This window comes from Oryzias melastigma, linkage group LG16, assembly GCF_002922805.2.
Source record: "Oryzias melastigma strain HK-1 linkage group LG16, ASM292280v2, whole genome shotgun sequence".
Taxonomy (NCBI): domain Eukaryota; kingdom Metazoa; phylum Chordata; class Actinopteri; order Beloniformes; family Adrianichthyidae; genus Oryzias; species Oryzias melastigma.
In genome coordinates, this window is record NC_050527.1 from 21,145,919 (window position 1) to 21,173,178 (window position 27,260).

General features: G+C 38.2%; 1 protein-coding gene across 23 annotated transcripts in view; it reads right to left on the minus strand.

Moving 5' to 3' along the window:
* The window catches only part of rims2a (regulating synaptic membrane exocytosis 2a), a 206,111-nt gene that overhangs the window by 68,162 nt on the left and 110,689 nt on the right, over positions 1–27,260 (minus strand). For 7 of the 23 annotated variants that reach the window (XM_036216127.1, XM_036216122.1, XM_036216121.1 and 4 more), the window contains 9 exons: positions 25,759–25,805; positions 25,508–25,620; positions 20,577–20,707; positions 19,160–19,331; positions 16,206–16,359; positions 11,342–11,410; positions 6,184–6,322; positions 3,407–3,523; positions 927–1,112 (listed from right to left, as the gene is read on the minus strand). In XM_036216127.1, the coding sequence (XP_036072020.1) occupies positions 927–1,112; positions 3,407–3,523; positions 6,184–6,322; positions 11,342–11,410; positions 16,206–16,359; positions 19,160–19,331; positions 20,577–20,707; positions 25,508–25,620; positions 25,759–25,805 (1,128 nt within the window). Of the gene's footprint in view, positions 1–926; positions 1,113–3,406; positions 3,524–4,966; positions 5,033–6,183; positions 6,323–11,341; positions 11,411–14,414; positions 14,442–16,205; positions 16,360–19,159; positions 19,353–20,576; positions 20,708–24,430; positions 24,479–25,507; positions 25,621–25,758; positions 25,806–27,260 lie in introns of all 23 variants that reach the window. The other 16 variants (XM_036216125.1, XM_036216124.1, XM_036216117.1 and 13 more) reach the window with 8 other exon arrangements.

Consider the following 27,260-nt stretch of genomic DNA (forward strand, 5'->3'; position numbering starts at 1 on the left):
TTGTAAGTTTCAAAAATTTATATTTAAAGTGTTCAATAAATGTTGAAATGTTGAAAGCGAGACAAGACGAGTAAGGGGCGGAGCTCCAAAAGCCACGCCCCATCAGAGGAGATTTTGGAAGCCCACCTATTCACTATATAGTGCGTTCGCCATTTTCTAGTGCTGTCCAAATCTACTAATTCCAAAATCCAGTGTGCTAGAAATTTCCCAGAAGTCTTTGCAAAAAACGAGCACATCAATGGTCAATACATTAGTGAATATAGACCAAAATGCATTGTAGTCGAACAATTTCAAACAAAAAAAAGTGTTTAAATGTAATTTTTAAATAAAAAAAAACCACATTTTCACCATCAAGACAGTGGAATCATAAATAAACATCGTGAAATGCTCGTATTTATTCGATTTTGACTTGGTGAAATGGGTCACGTCATATCCGGCGTTTAGAAAAACGAAAGAAAAGTAGTCAGAATCGCGTCAGAATTGCCTTTAAAATCCAGGCCACTACATAGTTTTTTAGTATTTTGGGATTTGGGTGGGAAAGCCAAAAGTCAAAACAGCTTTTTAAGACATTTAGGGATTATGGTTAAAAACTTCATAATCATAATCAATTTTTTTTTTTAAATGTGTCAAAGGGGGACTTCATTATCGGAGCTCCAGTGTTTATGCTGCTTGATTTACTGTAACTTTTCAACTGTAAACACGATCAACGTAATTCCAGTAGAGATGTTAAAGATTTTGTGTTTAAGCGTCACCGGCGACGCCTTAGGTGTTAAAGGGTTAACTGGATAAGAAAGCTAATTTTTTTCCTCCAACTTTCAAATCATTTCTCCTCCAGTGTAGCTGTGACTCCACTAAACTTTATATATGTATAAAAAAAAACTCTAGTCTGCTGTTAGTTGGTTAGCCTCTCCAGTCGGGGGTCACACCTCGTCATGGCAGGAGAGGGGGGTGCGGACCTCCCAGACGGCAGCGATGGCATCGACCTCATGATGGAAGAGTCGTGGGGGCGTTCAGTAGAGCGCGAGCGCGGCGCGAGGCGCTCTATAACGGGCCGCTGGTCTGCAGAGCGGGATCTGCTGTGATACTCGTGTCTATCCATGGCTCCGTGGTTCCTACAGGGGTTGTTGAGAGACAGGCAGGCACTCAGTGGGACTCCACAGGGCAGGGGGGGCACATTTCGCTGGCAGGGTGGGGGAATTCAGCTTTTTACACCCCAGAACTCTTAGATTTTGGAGCATTTTTTGTCTTCAATAAAGGCAAAAACCACATCAACCATAGAAGTGTTGAGAAACATGTACATTTGAAAGTTAGTTTAATTAACATCCACCAGTGAAATTTAAGTTCTGGAAAGGGTGGAAAATGCAGGACTTTGATGTTCAACTTCCAGGTCTATTTTCAGATGAACTTAAGTGGAAGAAAAAATGAAAAACTATCCAGCAGTCAAATGGATTTAGATTTCTTTCTCTGAAACTTTGTTTTGGCACAGAGAATGCAGACAGACGTCTGGGCAAAAGAGCTAAAAGGAAAAAAAAAAAAATAAAGTTTGTTAAACAGAATGAACACTTTTCAATCACAAAGAACACACACAACAAAGACAGCAACACATTAAATATCGAAGTGCAAAATAGTGCACAAAAACTGTGACGAAAGGGTTAGTGAGTAAGTCATGCAGGATTTTTTTTTGCTAAGCAGATCAGATACCAATTTAAAATGTTTTTTTTAATTCTCTATACACAAACTGCAGACGAAGAAATAAATTGTACACTTCACAAGCATCAAAGTTTTCTACATCAGAACTTATAAGACACAAAAACTAAACCAAAGTTAAAATGGTAATTAAAAGCAAATGAATAACATATTTTTAAAGTTTTAAGGTTGTTTAATTAAAAAAAGGAAATTACCTTAATAAATGTTACTAAATCAGTTTAACCATAAAATTATTGTACATAAGAAGTAGGGCTTGGTACTGATTATGATTTCCAGAAACGATTCAATTTGATTAAAAAAAGCCAGAATCGACTCAACTCCAATTTTTTTTTAGATTCTTTCAAATCTTCAATTCAATTCAATGTTGGAGTTTACACATTTGAGTAGAAATACATTAATAATCTACTATATGTTTTGAATATGTTTATATTAATCTGATACAGTTCACATAGTGTAAAATGTATCAGTAAGATAATGAGATTGTCAATATCACACAGTGTTACATTGATTCTCTTAAGGAGAATATCTAACAAAAGTGTTCAAATCATTAATATTGTAAACATTGTTCTGCTTCTCCTGGAGGGTGTTTCAGTTTGGCCACTAGGTGGCGATCTTGCTATAGTATTACACCTTATTCCAGAAGAAGAAGAAAGAATGAGCAAAAAAACAATAGCTTAGACCACAAATAGTTACTTTAAAAATTAGGGCTGTGAATATTGATGCGTTAATAAGCACAATTAATAAAACACAATAATTAGATAATATTTATTAATCGCGCTCAGGCATCCTGCCAAGCAGCTGTGAGATCAGCGTAAAAAACTTTGTCTAAAAGAAACATAAACTTTTTTTTACATCCTGTGATTGAGATTTGTTAAATTAAAGAGATAATATGGCATTTATTTGTAGTCTTTGGCCAAAACCGATCTTTAATTTGAATAAATAAGGTGGAGAACGAAGTCCATCTGACGAGTGTAATGCAGCAGCAGCAGCCAAGCTCCGCTATATTGTGCTAAAAAGCTCAGCTGTTTTGAGCTAGAAACCCCTGCTGTATCGAGCTAGCGAGCTTCACTGTAGTGAGCTAGCAAGCTCTGCTGTATTGAGCTAGCAAGGTATGCTGTAGTGAGCTCTACTGTTGCTAGTTCCACTGTAGCGAGCTCTGCTGTAGAGAGCTAGTGAGCTCCGCTGTGTTGAGCTAGCGAGCTTCGCTGTAGCGGAGCTCCACTGTCTACCGTGCGGTTGGCTAGTGTAGCGAGTTACCCACTGAGAGACCACTTAAGCCAATGTGGGCAAACACAGATGGTTCCACCACAGAAACTGTGGACAAACCCAATGGCCTTGCTGGCTGGGTAGCTGCTGTACATCTATATCACACAGACCTGCCTTACACTGCTGCATTGTGATGTGTATGAAACAGAAACAACATCAACTGCAGAAGAGCTCGGTCACTATGCCATGACCAGTATACACAACACAAGCAGCTCTGAGTCTCCACATACAGTACACCATCAGTTGTGTGTCATCTATGTGCTGCTACACAACTTCAGAGCTGTGATGACGTCTTCAAAAACCGATATCAGACAAGATATCATTTTCTGTCATCAAAGGCACTATTAAAGATAAATTAAACACGAACGAGGGACGACTTGAGGAGACCACAAGATGGCAAATGCACAGATGCTGCAGCAGTGCATTGCAATACCTCTCGTAGTCATAATCAGAGGAGTAGGAGGCCTCAGAATGGGCCCGGGACATCCTAGTGGAACGCAGTAACCTGACTGCATCCTCTCTGCAGAGCGGGTACACACGACGGTCACGGCTGGCAAAAAAACATCACAGCGTGTGAGCATTTCAGTGGCTTTCACCTCTAGGGGAGACCATTTTAAAACAGAGAGGTTGTGAGTTTAGGTTACAGACTTTATCTCTGTGGGGAAAGATTAACTAACTGATCCATGCGTTCTTGTACTTGCAGGGAGAGGATTCTCTTCTGAGCAAAACTTCCCAACCACTTACAGAGGCACCAACAAACAAACAAATGTTTACACCTTTTTATTTGTGGTCATTGAGATGGTAGGTGAGAGTTGAGCGTGTGACCATTCATTTTCAGACATAGAGCACTTTTGAACAGCAGGAAAGTCAAAGTAACCCCATCACGGCACTGACAGTGGACACCTTTGCAAAGATAACCAAGATTAAAAAAAAAAAAAATTCTCCTTAAAGCACACGTGTCAAAGTCAAGGCCCAGGGGCCGGATCCGGCCCTCCAGATCATTTTATTTTATTGTTATTAATGGTTCGATGTTATTTTGTGCTCATTTCTAACTTGTATAATTTTGAAAAAATATATTTCATGGAGAGTAAAATATTGAAATAATAAATATAAATAATATTTCTGCCTTTTATTTAAGTTATGTTAAAGACTTATGATTTTAAAGTCTTAAAAAATTGGCATTCTGCTAGCTTTTTGGAGTATTTTGGCATTTACTAAGATTTTTTAGGCTATTTTGTAGTTTAGCTAATATTTCAGCTACATGCTAGCGGTTTGGGAAATTTAGGGTTTTTGTTTTAGTTTTTTTTAGGCTGTTTTTGAGATTAGCCTATATTTCAGCTACATGCCAGATATTTTGGCTAATTTATGCTTTTTTCAGTTTTGTAGTCTATTTTAAAGTTTAGCTAATATTTCAGCCACCTGCGAGTTGGTTTGGCTAACCTACGTATTTTTTTTTTCAGCTACAGTAATTTCAACTATTAACTTCTGCGTTTTCAGCTATTAGTTTCAGTGATATCCGCTATCAGCTTCAGCGTTTTCGGTTGTCAGACATTTCAGCTATCAGCTTCAGTGTTTTTTGGTATTATTTTCAGCATCTTTAGTTTTAGCACTAGCATCCCCAGCTGCCAAATTCAGCTTACAGCATTCACACTAGCATTATCGCAGGTAACGCTATATATCTAGTTCTTTTCTTTTTAAAGTTAAAAAATTTGTTTTAGAGTGTTTAATAAATGTTTATCCTGTTCGGCCCGCGACCTAAGATGTGTTGTGGATTTTGGTCCCCTGTGCGATTGACTTTGACACTCCTGTCATAAAGGTTTTATTACATAAAACTTAACATAAAATTTTACATTAAACTTTAAGGTGGTGCAAAGTGACACCATGCAATCAAAAACCACATCGGTGCTCTTCCCTATAACTGGTCTGTGCATTGGTGCATGAGTGAGTTAGAGGTGCAGAAATGGCACAATGTACAATCTGACTTAACGTCTACCTGGCGTCCTTTCGAGGGTCGTCAATAAGCTGAGTATGTCTGGTTCGAGGTAGGGTGAGAAAATGGCTGCAACCACATGAAGGGATGAGATCAGAGGAATAGATGGAGTAGAAGATGGACAGGAAAAGAATTGGTGGACAGAGTAGATTTAAAAAACAAACTGGGACAGAAGACTGTAGAGGTGAAGTTTTAGAAGAAGACAGGAAGTGAAAGCTATTCTCAGCTTTTACACACTAAGAGGAATAAGTAAAATACTGGAAATAAGATTAATAGAAGTATAATTTAGACTCAAGAAGCTGCCAAATTCCAGAGGAATGATGTTTCATATATTGCAGGCTAACTGGGGTTCTCTCGGCCCCATTTCCTGTGTCATTTTCAACAGTTTTCCATAAATAACCAGACATTGTTAATTAAAGCAGATGAAATATTCTCGAGTAAGTACTGTCCCAGACAATTTAGATAAGTGCATTTTCTGCATCTAACACTGATTTAGGCCGAGTCCCAGAAAAATTCAAATAAAGCTAATTGGACAGGATAAAGTGGCTGCGGCCTGGCAGAGCCAAGGCTATGACTGGACTCTTGGAGCAACAATTTCCAACACTCACAGGAAATAAGTGCTGATGGAGGATAACTCACCACTTCCCCTTGACCACCTCCTCCATAAAGATAGTGAAATACACATCAATACTTTATTCTTTACTCAGCATTTGCAACATAAGATCCAAGCACTGTGTGCATCGTTTCATCTTTTTTATACGACGAGGAAAAAAAAAATCTCAATATTTCATTTTACACACAACAGTTCTGTTAAAAATTTGATATATTAAAACCATTGGTTGAAATTTGTCATAAAAAATTCATGAATACATAAGTCTATTTTGTATTTTGTGCTTTATTTTTGCTTATAAAAAAGTTTAAGCTGTTTTGCTAAGACGTTTAAGATTTTTCGAATACAAAATGTAACAGTCTCAGAGGGCTGTAATCTCCGGCTAAGATTATAAAATAATGTGCTCACATGAGCCATATGTATCAGCTATATACCCCCCTAAAGCCCCACCATGACATCAAAAAGAACAGCAAAAGATGCTGAGTTTCACAGGAACCTGTAACCATGGAGACAGTTGTAAAACACAAAACTGTAATGTGATCCTGTCACACATCACTCCTAGAGGAGCAGGGCAATTAGAAAAATACCTGACTGGGGAGTTTAAAATTACCTGGATGGTGGGGGGACGCTGGGTGAACGGGACCGCGCCCTGGCTATGTCAGCCGACCGGGAGCAATGGTTGGATGACATGACCTGCTCAGGCACAGACAACGTGGAGCTCTGGAAGTCTCTTCCATTTGGCCGATAGTCTGAAAACAGAGAAGGAAACACAGAGGATGGATAATATATTTATTAGTAATGTACTGTGGTTTTGGTTTTACCTTCACATGAACTTTTTCAAAGACCTCAAACGATGGATTTTGCTTGCAGAGGAACGTGAGCAAACTTTCTAAACTTGCACTAAAAAGCCATTTTGCAAAGGTGACAGGTTTTTCTGTCCAATATGCTGAGTCTCTACATTCCAACAATGAGAACCAGCTTTTAATAAAAGTGCAATTCATCTGCTGTTTTAACAGTGTGCATTAAACATGAAAATCACCTTTAAAGAATCTGACTCACGGTAATGAATTTTCTCTGCTAGACTGAGTAGTTCACTCAACTTGAAAGAGTTCATTAACCAATAATCAGACATGGCTAGCCGCTGTGGTTAAGGTCAATGCTTAGCACTATTAAAGTTGATTGATATTCAATAGAGTGTGTAGCACATTAAAAAAAGTTAAAGAAAAACCTGAACAGAAATATTAAAAAGTAGGATTGGTTAGAAAAAACTGAAATAAGAACACAGAAATATGCTCCTGCTTAATAAACACCAAACGTGTGTGAAAAGTTAGCAAATTAACAGATTAAGATAATAATAAAAATACAATAAAAAAAACAAGCATTTTACATTAAAAAATCAAACTAGCGGTATAGAAATTGTCAGGCACATTGCAATAATTTTACTGTATTTCGTTTTAAATAAAGAACTGCTTTTGTGAAAAATAAATGAATATCCTCCTGAGTATATTTGGTATGTACAAAGTAGATTTGGGACTTTCCAGTCAGGAACGTCTGGATGGGGTTCTGGGAATTGTAATTTTTGTGGTCTTAAAAAAGAAAATGTGTTGTGACATCATGATTTTCTGGTATCACAGCTTCATGAAAACATATGTATTGTACAATTAAATAAATATTCCTTCCAATTCCGAAGGAGACTCCTAAGCCGTCTCCAACACAACTATTAACTGCTGTTCCAGCCCCATCTACAATTTTTCTTCAGCTTGACAGGCTGCTTCATGCTTCAACACAGCCGGGCTGCTAAGCACACATGAAGACGACATTTTGCTGATAATTATTAGGACTCAACAAGAAGAACCAGCTGCATTGGTGCAGAAGTAGAGAACAGGATTGAATTTTCAATCCATCCTTCTTCCGAACCCGCTAAATCCCTTTGGACAGGGGTGTCAAACTCAATCGCAAAAAATCCAAATCATACCTTAGGTCGTGGGCTGAACAGGATAAAAAGATTTTCAACTTTGAAATCATAATTTTTTAGCATAATTATGAACTAGACATATGGTATAACCTGCAATAATGCTAGCATGAATGATGTAAGCTCAATTTGGCTGCTGAAGATGCTAATGCTAATAGCTGAAAACACTGAAGCTGATAGTCAGCTAAAATATTAACTAAATGCCAAATTAGCCTAAAAAAAAAAAAAAAAAAAAAAAAAAAACGTAGGTTAGCCAAAACAGCTAGCATAAACAGCTAATCCAAAAATTGATTTTGATTGCAATGTTTTTTTCACTTAATATTTGCTGTTAAAAGCACCATTTTGAGGTATTTTCTTTAGGTTTGTGACATTGTGGCACACAAAAAGATCAAAATAAAACTAAAAAAGTGGCTTTGTTAATTTTCTTTTAATTATAAAAGACGTCCAACCTTTATTTTGACACCACCAAAAGGTAATATTTTTTCAAATCATGAACAAACAACAAAATAAAATAATAAAAAAAAAACAAAAAACATCAGGTTCTGAGTGCTCTAATTTATCCATCCATCCATCCATCCATTTTCTTGACCGCTTTGTCCCTTTCGGGGTCGCGGGGGTGCCGGAGCCTAACCCGGCTGCTGATGGGCGAAGGCGGGGTTCACCCTGGACAGGTCGCCAGTCTGTCGCAGGGCCTCAATCACACACCCATTCACTCTCACATTCACACCTAGGGGCAATTCAGAGTCACCAATTAACCTATGAAGCATGTTTTTGGACGGTGGGAGGAAGCCGGAGTCCCCGGTGAAAAAACAGTAGGAACACTTCAATGTCGTAATTCAAATATTGATATAGTACCTTATTCCACAGTTCACCACAACATCAAGACAATAGACAAAACATTAGGGTGATATTATAATTTTCTTTAACTTATTTGAATGTATTTGATCATTTTAGAGAGTGGGATAAAGCAGAAAAGAAATAGAGAAGAGAATCTAAGAAGGAAGGAATCAAACAGCGCAGAGTATTATCAATGTTTTTTCCTTGTAGTTCTGGTGTCTGCCCATACCTAGTACACTACAAATACACTGACCCTCTGTTTAGGCTCAGAATGTTCTCAAGCATTAATGTGGTGTTGGAAAATCTATTGATCTTTTTTACATTCATGTGTGTTTATTAAATCAAACAGACATTTTTCCAATCATTTTGTTTTTGCCATCATGGGTAAGTTAATAACCTAAAAATATTACCCCATGTTTCTGCTAAGAAGAAGCAAATAGGCCTACACTTCTTTGATTTATCTGTTGTTGAGACACACAGAATTGGTTATATTTTGATACATTTCTCATGTATCTTGATGTAACTGTTAACACAATAATTCCAGTAGATTGTGAAGGAGAAAAGCGGCTTTTCTCCTTCACAATCTACTGGAATTATTGTGTTAACGGTTGAAAAGTTACAGTAAATCAAACATTAAGCTCGGAAGTTAAAGGGTTAACCTAAAACTGTTGGGAATTTTTAAACTCTTTCCAAATGGCTGAAGATTAAATTAATGTTATTAATAATGTTATCTTAGCAAAGTTGTAAAATTAATTTAAGTGCCCCTACTTCACAAAGATGAGTGGTGTAACTAGTGCAAGGTATGCATAAAAAAAGGTTTTATGGTGTCAATATAACTGAGCATGTGTGTGATGGTTTGTTGCAGTCTGTGTGGCTGTGGGAACGGGGTTTTCCCTTCACTGTGAACGAAGAGAGAGAGGCTGGCATTGTGAAGCAGTGAGGGGCTGATGAGAATATTAAGCAGGCCGAAGGAGGGCTTCCCTCACAATCAAGAGCATCAGCAAGCCCTCGGCTGGAGCTCTCTCCCACTGACTCACTGTGACTTTCTCTGACCGACACTTTTGGTGCAGAAAATGAATTCTGTCTGTCCCTCTCCAGTCTCCTTGCCTCTTCCTTCACTCGCTGGCCTACATTCACCACATTCTCATGTAACAGCAAACCCCTTTCCATCATGCCATTTATTAAGAGCTCTCTTGCACACCACACCTATAATCACCGGTCCTCACAGTGAGTAGTTTACGCATTTCAACGGCATCTGTGCCTCTCCTTTTCCGGTGTGCAGCGTGGGTGGGGACTCATACTGCTTCTGCTGATGGGCTACAGCATTTTGACCCTCAAATAGGATATATAAATATGCTAAGGAGTGATTTTGCAGAGGGCGCTTTGTCTGAGATCAGTTATGATTATTTTTCCTCTGAGCGGTACGGACCAGACAAGTCCTCTCTTGGCCAGTGTAGAATGGTCCAGGCAGTTCAAGCGAGCGTTGGACCATCAAAGCGTTTTTTTCTGAATTAAAAAGAAAAAAAAAACTCTTTACGTTGAGTAATACTCTAATGTTCTTCAATAAATGTTTACAAAGCATGATCGGAAGTGTTTTTGATGAGTATGGATCGGTAACAGACATTCTTCAACCGCGGGGGTCGGGTGACAGAGAAACGGGGGAGGGTCCCCAACCCCCACGAGTTAGGGTGAAAACTGTGGGTAAAGAATATATCTTTGCAAGAAGATTGCGGGGGGCGAAGAAGAATCCAGCCGAGAAGAGAACAAAACTTTGTTTGGATCTTGAGTCGGGAAAGGTGATGGTTGAACATGTCCTGGTAAAATCTTTCCACCAATCAATGGGTTACATTGTGTGACGACAGAAGCTCCGCCCTAACGGGTCCATTCTATTTTTCTATGGACCTACGACCAACATGGGACCAGAAGTGGTACCAGTTGCTCCATTTTGAAATAGCAACGCTCAAAAGTCCAGTTAGGCCCGGTCCATTCCACTCAGTGGAAACGAGACATTAATGGTTATTTTAATTTATTATGAAGCCAATAAGAAACAAAATCATTTTAAATAGTACATTTAGATGTTACATATTAATTTACTTATTTTATGTGTGTAATTTAGCATTATTTAAAATTGCTACTTTTTTTCGAGCTAAAGCGACAAACCAGCAGGGCTGTAACGAGTATCCTGGTGCTCGGATACTCGTGATCTGCTCCCGAAAATTCTAGTAAGAATATTTGAGACGTCCAAGATCATTAATTCACGATCTTTATAAATATAGTAGAGTGTGGTAAAATATTTTCTGGGGACGATGTATTTATTGCTCTGAAATGCAGAATCATGTTGGATTTTAAGTTTATGAACTAAAACAAAACCGAAAGAGAGCGCTACTATCAGTGGAAGTAAACTAATATTCATGTCGATGAAGCTTCTGCTTTTCAAAGTAAGACTAGAGTGTGCTTTTTTTCTGTTCAAAAACTGAGACTGAAGTTCCACTCACTGACTTACCTTTTAAAAAAAATAAATAGTGTTTTATGTTGTTTATACTTCTGCTGAACTTAAACAATTTGACAAAAAAAACTTGTTAAAAATGACAAACACCTTTTCTTTCTTTTTAAATCTTTGTGCTTTTATCGGTTTTGTTGATTCTGTTCCCCTGTTCTAAATAAAGGTACAAATGATGGTGATTTAATACAAATAATTTAAATTTTCTTAGATCCAGTAAAAAGACATAAACATAGAAACATTATATTAAAAAGTAAGAATCAGGGTTCAATTTGTGAGTTCTTGAGCTTGATTCTTGAATCGAACCGCCACTTAAACAACGATCCACGGCCCTACAAACCCCCACAGCAGGATCAATGGCTCTCTATTCTATTCCATTTACTCTCCCTATGGAACTGTTTTTTTGTAGCTTTGATTGATATAAGTGTACCTTTGTATTTATGTGGTCCCGTGTTTTACCTGTTATAACTCCGACACCATCTTCACAGTCAAAGTCTGAAATCTCGCTGTCACTTATCCTCTGGGATCCTTCAATGCAAGAAGAGAGAAAACAGAAAGACTGAAACCTCATTTCCATCCTATTGTATGTGAGTTCTTTCGGTTGAATGCAGCGTGTTACTGCTCTGTCTCTACAAAAGAAAACAAAACACATCTCTCCTCATCTGAACTCCTAAAATGCGCATTCAATCAAGGGGTGGGCACGTGAAGGTGGGGATGGGAGGGGTGATATGGCCATAGAGCTCTTTCTTCATCACCCGGAGTAGCCCTATAACCCTCCCCCCTGCTCCGTCCCACCAACTTCACTGCCTCAGTCAACTTAAATCAAGTGGACACACGTGATTTTTTAGAAATAACAAGTGCTGCACTCTGGCAGTGCCACTCCCAATCTTTCATCTCAGTCGCCAGAGAACTTTTTTTTTTTTTTTTACAGCTGTCAGCTCTTTCACCTCTGACTAACACAAATGCTCAGAAAATTGTCCTGCTGGGGAGGGAGCAAGCCTCAATTGCCTAGAAGAAATAGCACAGAGCAGCAGTCCAGCATTATACACGCAGTGCAACACAACGTTCATGGAGTGGAAGCACAGCGCTCTAAAAAAAGCCTTTGTCTTTTCCACTTTTTTTCTTCTTAAGTAACATGATGCATTAAACATGAAGACAACTGTGCTATTTCTGGCAGTGTTATAGGTTAATGCAACACCACAGCTTCATTGGAGTAGCATAAATTCTATTCACCAGCTCAAAAACAGAAAAAAAACAAAGGTGAGCCAACAGTTTTGTATGAAATCACAACCAGTGAAAAGTGGGCCGTATCACCAACAATGCACTTTACAGAGGGTAGGCGCACAAAGACCCTGGTTGTCATGACATGGATTCAGGATGATGGCCAGCTTTAATGATATTTGTTGTGGATTGCAGCGTGGGATTGTAGAATACTTTATAGGTGAATAAAAAGTGGGTGAAAGAACACTGTGTCCTAAATCTTTGTTTCCCTGTACAGGAGAGAGCATAAATCTGCTGCCCTGATGGATTCCAAACCAGTGTGATGAAATTTTCACCAGCTCCCCACAGTGAAATCCGTTTAAGGCTGCGGAAACATTTATGGGGGAAAGGGACAGAGAACTGAAATACACAGAAGGATCTTTAACCCCCTTCCATTCCAGAAACATTGCTCTGCCATGTTGTTCATCCAAAATTAAATAAAAACGGTTTCAGAAGCAAAAATTCAGAGACCGTTAACCCTTTAACGCCAGGACTCCACTGTTTGTGTTCTCCGATTTACTGTAACTTTTCATCGGTTGACATGACAATTTCAGTAGAAAAGCGACGCGAGCTGAAAGTGGAACAGAGCCCGCTCCCATTCAACCTATGGTTTGGTTCACAACAGGCGTGGAGCTCCACGGAGGGCTCGCGCCATGCAGCGGATTGCTTCAGTGTCTGGTCTATTTTGTGCGCGAGCCGTGAACGATCTGCTCAATGCTGGCAGGAAGTTACATCAAGATACATGAGAAGATCCGGTTTATTTTCAAAATATAACCATTTTTTCACAATAAAACACAATGACTGACAAATATGATCATGTGTTTGTATCTAAACAGACTGTAGAGATTAAAACAAATATACAATCACAACACACACACACTTCTCTCTGTTTCTCAACAACAGATACATTAAAGAAGTGTAGGTCTACTAAATACTTGCTTCTTCTTAGCAGAAGGATGAGGTTTTAGGTCACCAATTTACCCATGATGGCAAAAACAAAAAAAGTTCTACTTGTCTACTTGTCAACCACGTCTGGTGTAAATTGCAGGAGAGAACGGATGTCGCGTGCACTCCTCTCCGCTTCCGCGTCCAGTGTGAACCTAGCATCAAGCTGCTTGGATTTTAAAACCTAAAGAAATAACATGAGTTTTATTTATTTTTAAAAGTCTAAATTGACCCCCGATGTCTGACAGCTGAAGCTCAGACAAAAGGAGCTCACAGTGATTTCCTCTTACAGAGTCCACTGGAATTATCGTGTTAACGGTTGAAAAGTTACAGAACATTAAGGATTTTGTGCAGGTGTTAAAGGGTTAATCAATCTACAGAAACTAATGCCTGGTTCACACTGGCTGCAGATGCGGCACAGTCCTCCGCGGAAGACTCGCAATGTGCAGCGAAACGTTTCGGTGTCTGGTCTTCTTTGTGTGTGAGTTGCCAGCGTGATGCCATCTGCGCGCATTTCGCTCCATACACAGTATATATATATATATATATATATATATATATAGGTTATATATATCCATCCATCCATCTTCTTGACCGCTGCTTCCCTTTCGGGGTCGCAGGGGTGCCGGAGCCTATCCCGGCTACTGAAGGGCGAAGGCGGGGTACACCCTGGACAGGTCGCCAGTCTGTCGCAGGGCCTCAATCACACACATCCACTCTCACATCCACACCTAGGGGCAATTCAGAGTCGCCAATTAACCTATGAGGCATGTTTTTGGATGGTGGGAGGAAGCCGGAGTCCCCGGTGAAAACCCACGCATGCACGGGGAGAACATGCAAACTCCACACAGAAAGGTCCCAGCCGGGATTCGAACCGGGGCCTTCTCGCTGTGAGGCGAGAGCGCTAACCACTTGTGCCACCGTGCAGCCCGGTTATATATATGTATATCAGATAAGATATATATATTCATAATCTACTGGAATTCTGGAATTATCATGTTAACTGTTGAAAAGTTACAGTATATTAAGGATTTACTGTTTCGCCGTTTCAGGGTCAAGGGTTAAACTCTTGTATTCTTGGCTAGATTTATTTTCGTTCAGCTCATCTAGACCAGAAAGCAATCATTTTTTTATTTTCTTTTTTTAACCTATGCATACAAAGTTTAATCAGAATTTAAAAGAAACTCCTTTTCTTGACCTTGTCGGCACAGGTTAAAGAAATATTTTCTGGTTCTGTCAGAGCTCTACTCTGTCGAGGGGTTAAAGAGAAGGGAATAGGGCTTCAAAGAGCAGCAGTACCTGAGAATGCAACAGTTTTTTTTTTTACCTGAGTTGTATGAAAATGAGTCTTTGTCTGTAAAAGCAGAAGCAGCAAAGTTCATGTAACACAGAAAAAAACATTTTCTCAACAGCTCTTCTAAACTCTAAAATGTTTAAAGCCTTAGTCACATACACCCGTAGTAGGGAGCTTGACCTGTGGAAGTGTCACACACCCGCTACGTGCAATTTGAGCACTGTCCGTGTATGTCATTTCAGTCTTTCTCTTTTATATGCGTGATAGACGGAATTCATAAGTGTTTCTTGCGATTGTCATTAGCCAATGTACGCAGATGTCCATCGAGGGTCTCGGCCAACGGGTCTTTAATTCAGTCTTCACTAAAAATTTATGAGCTGTTCAAAATTTTGAGTCAGCTAAGAATTACACAGTTTATGCATACTTTTCATAGTTTATTTGTTTTATTACATAGATCTCAAAGTCAAATTTTTTTTTATTTTAAAGGGTAACCAAACCCTAAATTAACTTTTTTTGTCTGTTGACGTCTAAAAATTGGGTTTTATAAGTGCTGTCTGTTGGTTGTCTCAAAATTTTTGACAAATTAAAATAAACTTGTTTAATTCTTGAAAATATAGTCTAAATACAGTCCAAAACCGTCTGTGTGCCCCTGCAGGTTGAACCAAGGTATTACATCAGGATTTTGAGATTGGTCAAACCATTTAAGTCCCACGTCATTTCAGGAGCCCTACGTCACGATCTGCAGCTCCAGTAATGATAACAGTCCTGTTCCTCAGCCCCACCCCTCTGACTGGATTTTCACATTTCAGCTGTGGGTCGAGTAAGCCTCCAACTTTCCTTCCTTTGCCGTCTTCCTTTGGAGCTGACCTTAGCAGCTCCGCCCCCTGATGATTAGTTCTGGGAAGTATTTTTATGTTTAAAAGGGATTAGTGTTTTAAAAAGGCTTGTTTAGACTTTCTTATATTATCTGGCAAATCTGTTTAAGAAAGTGGGAAATTGTCAAGTTTCACCAGAAAATATTAACAATTTAATTTAAGACATCTGATAAGAAAACTGTGATGACTCAGCATTCTAGTAGAATTTAAACACATCCCTTATGGACATGAAATGAATCTCAACTCAGATTTGTGCGTAACTGAGGTTTTGTGTGTGAGTAACAAGAGATTTGTACGTAATTTTTAAAGATTCGCATTTGTAATTAGTTTCAAGTTGTTGTAATTTTAATTTGTGCATAGGTAAACTGTATTTTGTATTTTTTTTTTATTTTGCATTTTTTGTACTTATGCACATAATGCATTATGAGTAACAAATCAAGAATATGCATATACAAATCCTAATTTATGCACAAATCAAGAATTTTCCTCATACAATATCTCTATACCAATAGGATGTCCATATGATATCCACACAAACTAAAATTCAGTCAGGTAACGCTGGTCAGGTCGAAACAGTCAGGTTGCATATATCATTTCTACAGCCCTAATGGGCTTAACAAGATTTAGGTTGGTTCAAAAAAAGGAAAAATCTGTACGACACGCCTACTTCTCATCGATTTCACCCTTGCGTGTTGTATAGGTGTCCAGTAGAAAAAAATTTGCACAAAAATCTTCGATATACCGGCTCATCAAAAACCAAATTTCCTGCAGGCTACCTGCATGGCCTGTACAGGTTTGACCATTTTTGGTCCACAGTCCATATCGACCCGTAAGGGCAGTTGTGACTAAGGCATAGAATTCATTTACACGGACAAAAGTTCAAGAACTCTCCCTCTAACCCGTCTTCCATTAGTGTTTGTTTTAGAAGAAGAGGAAAGTTGTGGCTTACTCTGCAGACGGCGCGTTGGACTCTCTCCATGGAGCTGCCGGCGTTGTGAATTTGGGGAGGCACGAGGAAGTGGGATGGAGGACACGTCGTGGGTCTGTAGCTTGTACCAGTGGGGTTCATCGTCCAGAAGGGCTGTCTCCAACTCTATGAGGATCTACCAAACAAAAGGGAGCAAGGTTAGCTTAAAATGAAAACATTTCAACTTTGTTTAAGGTAGAAAATCACAGTAAAATGGCTTCCCTCTTTTCCTTTTTTACTTTCTATTTGGTCTTTAGACACATTGCAATCGGTCAACAACTTATAAAACTTGAAATTACTTGATGGATGATGCTTTTTCTGTAAGTTATTTGATTTAAAATTTTAGCTTGTTAAAATGTATTTTTTCAGAAATAATTTACTAAAGTTTTCCTTTTTTTTATCTATAATGGTATAGTCCCCAAAACTTTTATTTTTTAATATTTTGTGAATTTGAACCCACAACGCCTCATCTCAGGCTGAACTGGCTTTACCATTGGGCAAACTTAATCATTTTGGGACATATTAGATAAGTACAGGGCCGGCCTGAGCATAGGCAGACTAGGCGGTCGCCTAGTCACAATGATCTAGATATATATATATATATATTTCTTACAGTCTGATGCAGTGCTTATTTCATGTAAAAAGATAAAAAGTAATAATTAAAAAAGTATAAATAAAATAACTCAAAAGTTTGGTGTAATCAATCACTCTGCAGTGCGGCCCGCGGTGTTGCCGGTGTTAGAGCCTCTTTAAAACTATAAGGATGAAAAAAGGAAGAGGAGGAAATGAGCTCAAAGCAGAGGTTTGTCTGTTTTACTTTTATAAAATTGTTTGGAAATTCAATTTGTTCAAAATTTTTTGATCATTAACATTGTAAATATTGTTCTGCTTCTCCTGGAGGGTGTCTCAGTTTGGCCACTAGGTGGCGATCGATTTAGCAATACAGCTTATTCCAGAAGAAGGCGACAGTATGAGCAAAAAGAATTTATGTTTTAGACCACAAAAAGTTACATCAAAAAATATTTTCTTATACAAGTTTGAAAAATTCATGTCTGTGAGTATTTAAAGATGTTTATTTAGTCAGAATGTATGTTTAGGTCGACCAAGTGTTAGCATTAGCCGTCTTATGGGAAATCCCATTCAACATTAGCATTAAGCTAGCAGACTTTAGCTTTATGTGCTGAATCGATTTATATTTTTATGAATCGATTATAGATTTGTTAACCTTAAATCGATTAATGGATTTTATTAACCCAGCCCTAGTTATCATAAGCAGGATCAGATCTCTGTGCGTCTCTTCCAGAGCTGTGCTTCTCGTTCTGAGTTGCTCCACTGGTTAGAGAATGGTTAAAGGTAGAGAAAGGGTGGGCACCTAGTTAAATAAACCAACAGGTGCTTTGACATGGACAGCAGTTAAAAGCAGCCTAATGATTCCTGTTTTCCTCTCCCTTTGTGCATCCCCGTGTCACATTTCCTCTACTGTCATTTCTCTCACAAAGAGACCTGACCAGCGTCACGGTCACGTCAGACGTCGTTTATGGGCAAACGTGTGGTCACAACAATGACAAATAGATCTGCTGGTGTACCGTTTTTTTTTTTTTTTATGAAAACACAGGAGAAGTTGCTGCAGAAGTTTATCTTTACATCCTTTGCTTTCTGTGGGTGAAACAACTTAATCTTCAGGTAGAGCTCACAGGTGATTAAAGGAGCAGATATTCATGTATGCTTTGATTTTATAACTTCTAAATCTCAACTTTTATTCCTCCATTGTGGCTCTTTTTCATTGAAGAGAACTTAACACTCAAGTAATTAATACCAAATTAATTTATGTTTAGTTTTTTACATGTAAGATAGGACAAACTGATAGTAAAAGGTTTAATCTACTGTCAGAGTGGTTTATAACCAGAGTGACATTATCTTATTGCAATTACATGCATGGATTTTAAAATAATGTTTTTATTCAGTAGTAAAAGAAGAAAAAGGATGAAGGAACACAAAAGTTAATGATAGAAAATCTCATGTTTCTGAATTTAAATTAAAGTAAATCTGCTGCAGCTGAAGGATGTTTTTTATTTTGAAAGGAACTTGAATGTGCTATTGTTTGTTCGATAAATTAATTTATCGATTTGGTTTATTTCAAGCATAGATTGTGAAAAATACTAGTCAAAACACAAATATTTCAAACTCATTACAGAAATGATGAAATGCATTGATTAGAAAATAGAAAAAAACAAAGACACTCTTATGTCACGTTTGTTTCATTAGATATAGTCATTATTAACTAAAGTCAAGTAGAGTTTGATTGATTGCTTGAAAAGGAGCGGGTATTTATATAATCCCACCCCGACTTAGTTACTTCATTTTACAGTTTTGCATAGTTATGTAATCCGGTTCTGATCTGAAAAAATAGATTTTGTTTGTCAAAAGTGAAAGAAGTTAAATGTGTTATATATATATATAAAGACTCATTATAGAGAACACTTCAAAGCTATATTTTATAAATTAAAGGCTTACAGGACACAAAAACATCAATAATGTATTTTTCTATCTTTGAGTGTCGGTCCATAAAAACCTGAACCAAATGGCTCTTTTAGCGTTAAAGGTTGCAGACCCCTGAATTAGAGCTCCATTTTATTCAGAATGACTTTTAATCTCACCCAGATCCCTCAGGTCCTCAGGTCTGCTGGTGGCCTCAAAGGTCAGTTGAAGGGCTTTAATTATGATTAATATTTTTAGCTTTTTTTTCAATCAATTAATTTATTTATTGAATGTAAAGAAACAGGAAAAGTGTTCTATAAATAAAGGTGAATTTGGATTTAGATGTTCAGTTACACAGCTTTCTGTGGTATTGTCAGGATATAAATGTACGTTGTCTAAATGTGTTTTTTAGGAGTTTTGACATATCAACAGGATGAGGAAGGCTCTGATTTTCTCACCTCTCCCAGGAATTCGCTCTCCTCCTCCCTCACTCTTGCCTGGTCCCATAGCGTGATCTCCAGCATGCGTTCCCGAAACTCCCGCCGGTGCACCGGCGAGTACATAAAGGTCTGATTCCACTTGGGCTCTAAGGATTTCTTTACTGTTTTTGTTCTCCGTTTGCTTTTGTCACTGGAGGAACAATAATTCAAACTGTTTTTATTTACAACCTTGACAGTGAAGAGCCACGAATACAACAGATCACCGCCACAGACAGCACGACACATATAAAACACCTGAGGGAGGAGGAAGGACTGATGGCAGACAGGTGTTCTCTGATAAAACATCCCCTTCAGACACAAAGCCATGGAAGTTTGTATTCTGACTATGACCTGTGAATACTTATATAGCTTTGTGTTTTTGAATCTCATGCATACTTAACCCAGCTTATACTATTGTTTAAAGATTTCCATCTTTGCAAACATGCACCGCAAAAACTGCTAGAAATAAGTAGAATTTAGGTCTATGAATAAATAAAAAATCCTAAAAAAAAATATATCTGCCAACTGACGCTTTTCACGGTGACGTCAGACGAAATGGGGGCAGGGCTGAAAATGTGAATAGTGACTTCCGGTGTTTGGGTTTAGATCAGCAAAGCTGACAGCTGAGCGCTGTTTAACACAATTTTACATAAATAATTAAAGGTAACCTTACCAATTTCAACAGAAAAAATTGACAATTATTTTATGAATGTGCTGCTGAACTGTATTGTTATTTTCTGTCTCGTTTACAAATCTAAATACAAATTTGAATGATTCCTCAATGTTTGAGGTTTTATTGAAAATATTGACCTTTCATTTGAGCAGATATTATTCTAACAGGTTCTATTTTGTTTGATGTCATGCATATGTGTCTCAAGTGCAATTAGCACAAAAACTGATAGAAATTCATGTTTTCCACACGTAATAGGAGCAGCCAAGATGCACATTGCTGCATGTCGGCTGCGCGTGTTGTAACTTTACCCAAGGCTACATTTAGTTGGTGTTATAAGAGGTATTTGCTATTTTGGGGGTATTTTAAGGGGTAATTGTAAAAATAGGAATGCTTTTATTAGGAATATTTCTTTACCGTTCTAAACTATAGACATATTATGTATTAGTCACTCTGCACACTCTATGTTTTGTGTGACGTCACGTGAAAAAGGTCTAAGAAAAATGGTCTTACTAAGAATTCTTATTTTTTTAAAGACAAGTTTTCTTCAAACACAGATTATTTCGTTTTTTTGATGAGATTATTTTTCTTGCAAGACAATTTTTCTTGAAACAAGGCACTTTTTTACGTTCTCAATATTCAGTTCTTGCAGTGCGTAGCTGATGCTCCATCATGACAGCAAACAGGCTGGAGGACATGCAGGGACTTTGGTGTTTCTACTCTTACCTTCTGTCAGGGAGAAAGTAAATTTTGACATAAGGGTTCCTGGGCCGACCATCTTCCCTGGGCGGCAGGTCCTTGGCGCCCAGAATGGTGACTATAAGCTGGTGGCCTACTTTGTCATACCACAGTTTGACCTGCGGGGGCAGAGCAGAGGCAAAATGCTGAGCTGCACTTTAACCATTTACTGTACTTCTATCTGTGTAATGAAAATCTAATGAACTGCATGTTCTGTTAATTATGTACTCAAAATGTAAACAGATATTATTATGTTATATGCCTATATCAACTGTTTCCACTAAAGTGGTTCTTCTAAAACTGAATAGAAATAACAACAATTGAATTTCCGCTAAACTGAAGATCAACACTACATATTTATATGTTCTGAAATGATTCATTTACTCTGCACTGTCTACCTTTAATGAGGATTTTTCAAATATTGTTCTCTAAAGATTCACTAAGACTTGACACGGAGCAAAATGAACCATGCTTTTGCCAGATGTACCAAAGACAGCTCAAGCTTAAAGGGAAGTATGGACTCTGCTCAGAGACACTTAGAAGGTGAAGAAGTCCAACGGAAACACTCAAGGAAGCAAATGAGATGAGAACTTCTAAGTTCTTGTCCATACTTCATCATAGGAAGAGCCTGCACTGTTTACAACTCTCAGTTAAACATGCAGTGATGCAAAAAAAGGTTCTGAAGACGAGTCAATGAGGCAGAAACGGAGAGAAGGGGGTTTACTAAACACTGTTAAGACTTTTAACCCATCACAAAAAACAAAAACAAAAATCACTCATGACTATATATATATGTGTGTGTGCATGTTAAACAAAATCAGAAACTGGTCATTTGGGGCTGAAATAATTTCCTTTATGACTACAAATGAAGTGTACTGGCTGTTCTCTTATAAAATCTGTTGTCTGAAACTAAAGCTACGTTCACACCGTCCTCGCAACACATGTTCAAGCGGACACTTTCAATGAAAAATCTATGTAAACACGTGTACACGTATGTAAATGTACAAGTCAGGCTTCCACATTAAAACTTCCTGAGTTCAAGAGTAGCTACACAAGTTTCTACGACCTTTTTCAGGCTTTATGTACAAAATGAACGGTCATTGAACTCATGTTTAGAATTAAACCAGGTTGAACTTGACCCATCAGAAACCTGGCGATGGCCATTGACAGTGTAAAAGAACTATACTGACACTCCTGGCAGGAAGTTATGCCAAGACAGGCGAGAAAATCTGGTCAATTTTTAAACATATAACCACATTTTCACAATAAAATACCACTATTGACAAATGTGATCATATTTTTGTATCCAGACAGACTGTAGGGATGAAAACACAGTATTCCCCCTTATTCACAGGGGTTAGGGACCGAAGAATACGGATAACCCCCGATTGTCTCACCCCCCAACCCCCGCGGCCAAAGAGTGTCCGTTAACGATCCATACTCCTCAAAAATACTTCTGATCACGCTTTGTAAAGAAGACTGGAGTATTGCTCAAAATAAAGAGTTTATTTTTTATCGAGAACAATAAAGTGTAAACTTTTTACGAGGACTGTCACTCTGTCTCTCTGTGCCTTAAAAAAGCATGCGCTCCCTGATATATAAATTAAGAGGACAGAATTTGCCGGTTTAATCTATAGTAGACACCTGATCTGGATGATAATTATCATCCGCGACTATCAGAATATTTTTGAGCTGCTTCTGAGTCAGCTGATGCCATTTCTCCATGCAGTCTCGCTGTGTGCGCGCCTGTGTGTTTGTGTGTAGCGGACCGTCTGGTCAGCTCTTCAACTCCTGGGAAATTTCCACAGCACCTTCGGAAGCAAAAATGCATACGTTTCTATAGCAACCACTCTCACCAATCAGGAGTGAGCTTGTTAGAAACCCACAGCCCTAACACTTGAAAGCAGGCTCAGGAGAATCGAGAAACGTTTTCAACTTTCAACGCAAGACCACATACTTTCATGGAGACATCTGATTGGTCAGTTTATAGTTTGAATACACTTGCACTATAGAAACGCATCACAAAAAAATAGAATCCGCAAGAACATGTTAAAAGTAGTTGACAGGATTAAGTTATAGCTGTTTATTTCTCCATAGAAGTCTATGGGAATTTGTCATTGTGGAACCATTGGCTACTTCCTGTTTGGAATGTGAGGGGGAGGGGCACTGTGTTGAGTTGTCATATACAGTCAAAAATAGTGATGTATGGACGGTGTCCATTTTATTTCACAGAACCGTTTAAACATTGCAGGAATTGCTAATTGCTGTGTGTGCCTGACAGAAACTCGATGCCACCATGTCTTTTATATATCAGAATAGAGCTGGGAAGAAAAAGCCTGGAGCAAGATCTGAGAGATTTACATCACTTCGATATTTGTCAGCAAGCTTATTCCAACTGCAGGTCGCAGACTTGCGCTAGTCTAGTAAAAAGTAGAAAAAGATAAAGAAGAAGAAGCCCCTCCCTGATTTTCCAGTGTGAACATCAGGGGCTAAATGTGCATTCTTAGCGCGTTCATGAAAGTAGCTTTAGACACAACACCAAGATGTAAATGACTGTGCTATGACTTTATTTTCAGAAAATGATAGCTAAATGTAAGGACCATACTGTCTTTGACTTTGGAAGCCCACAGTTCATGATTTTGCTGACATCCTTGCCCTGTTCTCTCAACAGGAAGTACATTTACTGTTAAAACTAGGGCTGGGTTAATAAAATCAATTAATCGATTTAAACTTAATAGATCAATATTTAATAATAAAAAATTAAATCGATTTAGCACATAAGGCTAAAGTCTGCTATCTTGGTGCTAACGTTTAATTGAATTTCCCATAGGACGGCTCGGTCGACATAAACATACATTGCTGACTAAATTAATATCTTTATTTACTTACAGGCATAACATTTTCAAAGTCTTTTAAGAAAATATTTTTAAAGTAAATATTTGTGGTGAAAAACATTGTTTTTTTTCTTTATACTGTCTTCTTCTTCTAGAATAAGGTGTAATGCTATACCGCGATAGCAATCGCCACCTAGTGGCCAAACTGAAACGCCCAATCCAGGCTCTTGTGAATTGAATCGAATTGTTTCTGGAAATTAGATACCCAGCCCTAGTTAAAACGAGCAGAAATCTGATCCCAGCCTCTCTGTGACACCTCTAAAGAAGTTCTGGAAATTATAATTCACAATAAAGATCTACCAAAAGTCATTCTACAGCACAGGCACAAGGAAAAACCATCATTACCAAGCCCATTTCAGTAAATCTTGAAAGCTTTCATCACTTTGAAGTTGTTCAATCTCTAGTTTCACAAACAGCGAGTAGTGGTGTGTTTGCTGGGTAATGACAGCAGAACACACATCATCTGCTTTTGCCACCACTGTATCACATTCGTGATTCTTCTGTTCTAATATCTATGTATCAGCGACACTAAAAAACAAAATTAAAGAGACTTGAAGACACTATCTCCTACATTGCCTTACAGAAAACCACAATTAGAAAGTCACTGCAGTAGCTATATGAAAAACTTAAACAGGCAATGGGAGTGTGCCTCCTAAAAACGGCTTAGATTAGTCAAGCATGCACTACTAATGGTGGAAATGGGTTAAAATGAGTAACAATCGTAATCAAAACAGTGAGATCAACAACTAAAACAGAAGAGAGGACCACAATGCACTGCACTGCCAGGGAAAGTTGGAGCTACTATTTCCCTAAGAATGCACTTTCCAGAGTATGAAAACAAACAAAAAACAAACAAGAAAAAAATAGAATAGAAGAGAAGAGAAGCCAGTCAACAATCAATGAGCAAAAACCAAAGACAGTTTGTGCCCTGCAGTCTAGGCACATTACCTGGACCCTAGGAGCAAAAGGCGTTGTTCTTCTACTAAGGCTTTGGCTCTGGATAAGCAAAATTAAACAGCAAGAGAAAAAAGAAAAAAAATGCAATAAAAAAATGCAATAAAACCAAAAACCCACAAGACAAAAAACTCACAATACAATCAAAAGACAACAACAGAAGTTTACAGTGTACATGGTAGATTTGTGGCTGCTTTCCCTTTGTTTTTATTCTCTCTTCATTTCCATTTTTGGATATTAGTGATGTCTGAGCTTTCCCTCTATATCTAAAAAATAACATTAACTGATTACTACAGTTTACAAAATAAAAGCTCAAAATCTGTCATAACGGTTTTACCAATCGGAACAGAAGCATGGCGTTAAAATTATGTTAAATCATTTTTAGATTATATATCTATATAGATTAATAACGCTTTTGGTATAAAAAAACAAACTAACATGCAAAAATCAATGTGACTAATATCAGCAATGATCTCATACATAAAAATGCTGTTTCTCTACCAATCTCTAAAGTACGGTGGCCCTGAAGTTCAAATCACTCAATGCAAAAAACATGTTAAAAATCACAACACCCTTTTGGAAATATCTTTTTCAAATGTTTTTTTTTAAAAACACTGAAACCAAACCCACTTACTGCTTTGTTTGGAGTAGCACCAAATGAAGGAGACCTATCAAACTCCCAAAACATAGCGATACGGTTTGTAACGCTTTTGGGATGAGTGAAACAGGCTTTGAAAACTGATATATAAAGCCAGTGCACTTCTCTTTTTTATACTGAATAATTCTCTTTTGCTAAAGAGTGTTCACACTGTATCCTACATTTAAAAGTGGATTTATCTATTGCCCTTCACCGATTTGCCCCTGGAGAGCTTTTATCCTGGATAATGGACAATACAATGTAACCTGAGCTGCAGTACAACACCGGACAGGTTAGTGAGAAGCAACCAAGACAAATTCCCGAACATGAGAACCTCTCTGCGTGAGCTTCATCCGCCTCTGCAGTACTAATACATTCTAACTATTCTGCCTCTCTAGCAGCTTTCATGAACATGTCAGGTTGAGGTCACTTACTGAGAGCTGTCCTGACAGGTACTGGGGCGCGTCCCGCAGCATACTAGGACTCATAGGGGATGTGACGGAGATTGATGGACGGTCCATCTTCTGAGACTCAAAAGAACTCGAACCTGACAGACCAGAGCAACACAGTCTCATTACTTTGTACCTATACTGCTGTTAGTTGGTGCTTTAGGGTGAGACAAATGGTATCACAACACACAGAAACATAAAAACTTTAAATGTTTTTGTAAATTAAAAATCCTCACTTGACTCCAGTTGTGCGTGTGTGCTGTCGGGTATCCTTGGAATATCTCTGTAAAAAATGAAAGACGAGGCAGTGAGGACAGCCATGAGACACAGAGAGGGCAGTGATGGAGGGGATGCGTTTGTGTTGAGGCAAGCAGCAGTGTTTTAATGAGTGTGAACACCCCATTACTCTTCATTGGCCCCACATCACCACATCGGGCTCCTTTGCAACGTCAAGCATGTTGAAGCTACTGTTACTTTAGAGCAGAGCTCCCCAAACCACGGCCTGCAGGCCGGATCAGGCCCGCCTCCACATTTGGCCCCGCCCCCACACACTATCAGATACGCCGATCAAGACCCACATAGAACGGGACTTTTTATTCCACCCTTCAGCTGTCTGAACTATGGCGGGAGAGGATAGACTTTTCATTGGCTCAATAGTGATTCACCTTTTTTTTCTTTCTTTATTATTTTTATTTTTCTTCCGTACCTTTTTTTGGACGTTCATAGCTCTTCAGCTATTTAGCTGATTCAGCATTAAAAAAATCAGCTCTTTTTAAGCTAGTTTTTTCAACTTTTTTGGCAGTTACAAATGATTTTAAGGCTAATTTAGAGCCCAAATAATATTTTAGCTTTATGCTAGCTATTTTGGCTAATTTAGGATTTTTTCAGTTTTCTAGGCTAGTCTGGATCCTAGCTGATATTTTACCTTTATGCTAACTGTTTTGGCTAAATTACATATTTAACCAGTTTTTAAGGATAATTTGGCATTTAGCTTATTTTTCAGCTACATGCTAGCTGTTTTGGCTAATTTTGGCTTTTTCTTTGTTTTTATAGGCTAATTTGGAGTTTAGATAATTTTTCAGCTACATGGTGGTGATTTTGGTTAATTTACATTTTTTTCAGTTTTTTAGGCTAATTTTGCATTTCACTAATATTTCAACTAGCTATCAGATTCAGCTTCTGCGTTTTTAGTTATCAATTTCAGCATCTTCAGCAGGCACATTTAGCTTACAGAATTCACATTAGCATGATTGCGGGTAATGCCATATATCTAGTTTTTAAAAAATTTCCGTATTATTTTTTTTCTGTGCAGATTACAGAAATTAATTATTTAAAATTTGGTTATGTGTGGTTTTCTGGAAAACCATAAATGTTTACGTTTAGGTTGTGATTGCTACACTTCTTATGTTAGCCTACAAACCAACCCCAGCTCCACATCAAAGAAGGAAACAGTTATGTGGCCCTCACAAGAAAAAGTTTGGGGACCCCTGCTTTAGAGGAATAAATGTGGGGAAGGTGGCTGGCTTTCCTCTTCACAAGTGACTGGTTAATCCCTTAAAAGGCGTGTGATGAGTGGAAGAGAAACTCTGTTAAATAAACAAAGCTGAGCCTCGTCGTCACAAGACCAGTCAGAGAGATAAATCCACTTGTAGACACATAGATCCAAATAGATCGTCTTTGTTTTCCTCGTCTGAGCTGGCATCTGGATCAAAACTGTACGGCTGGATAGCTACAATAC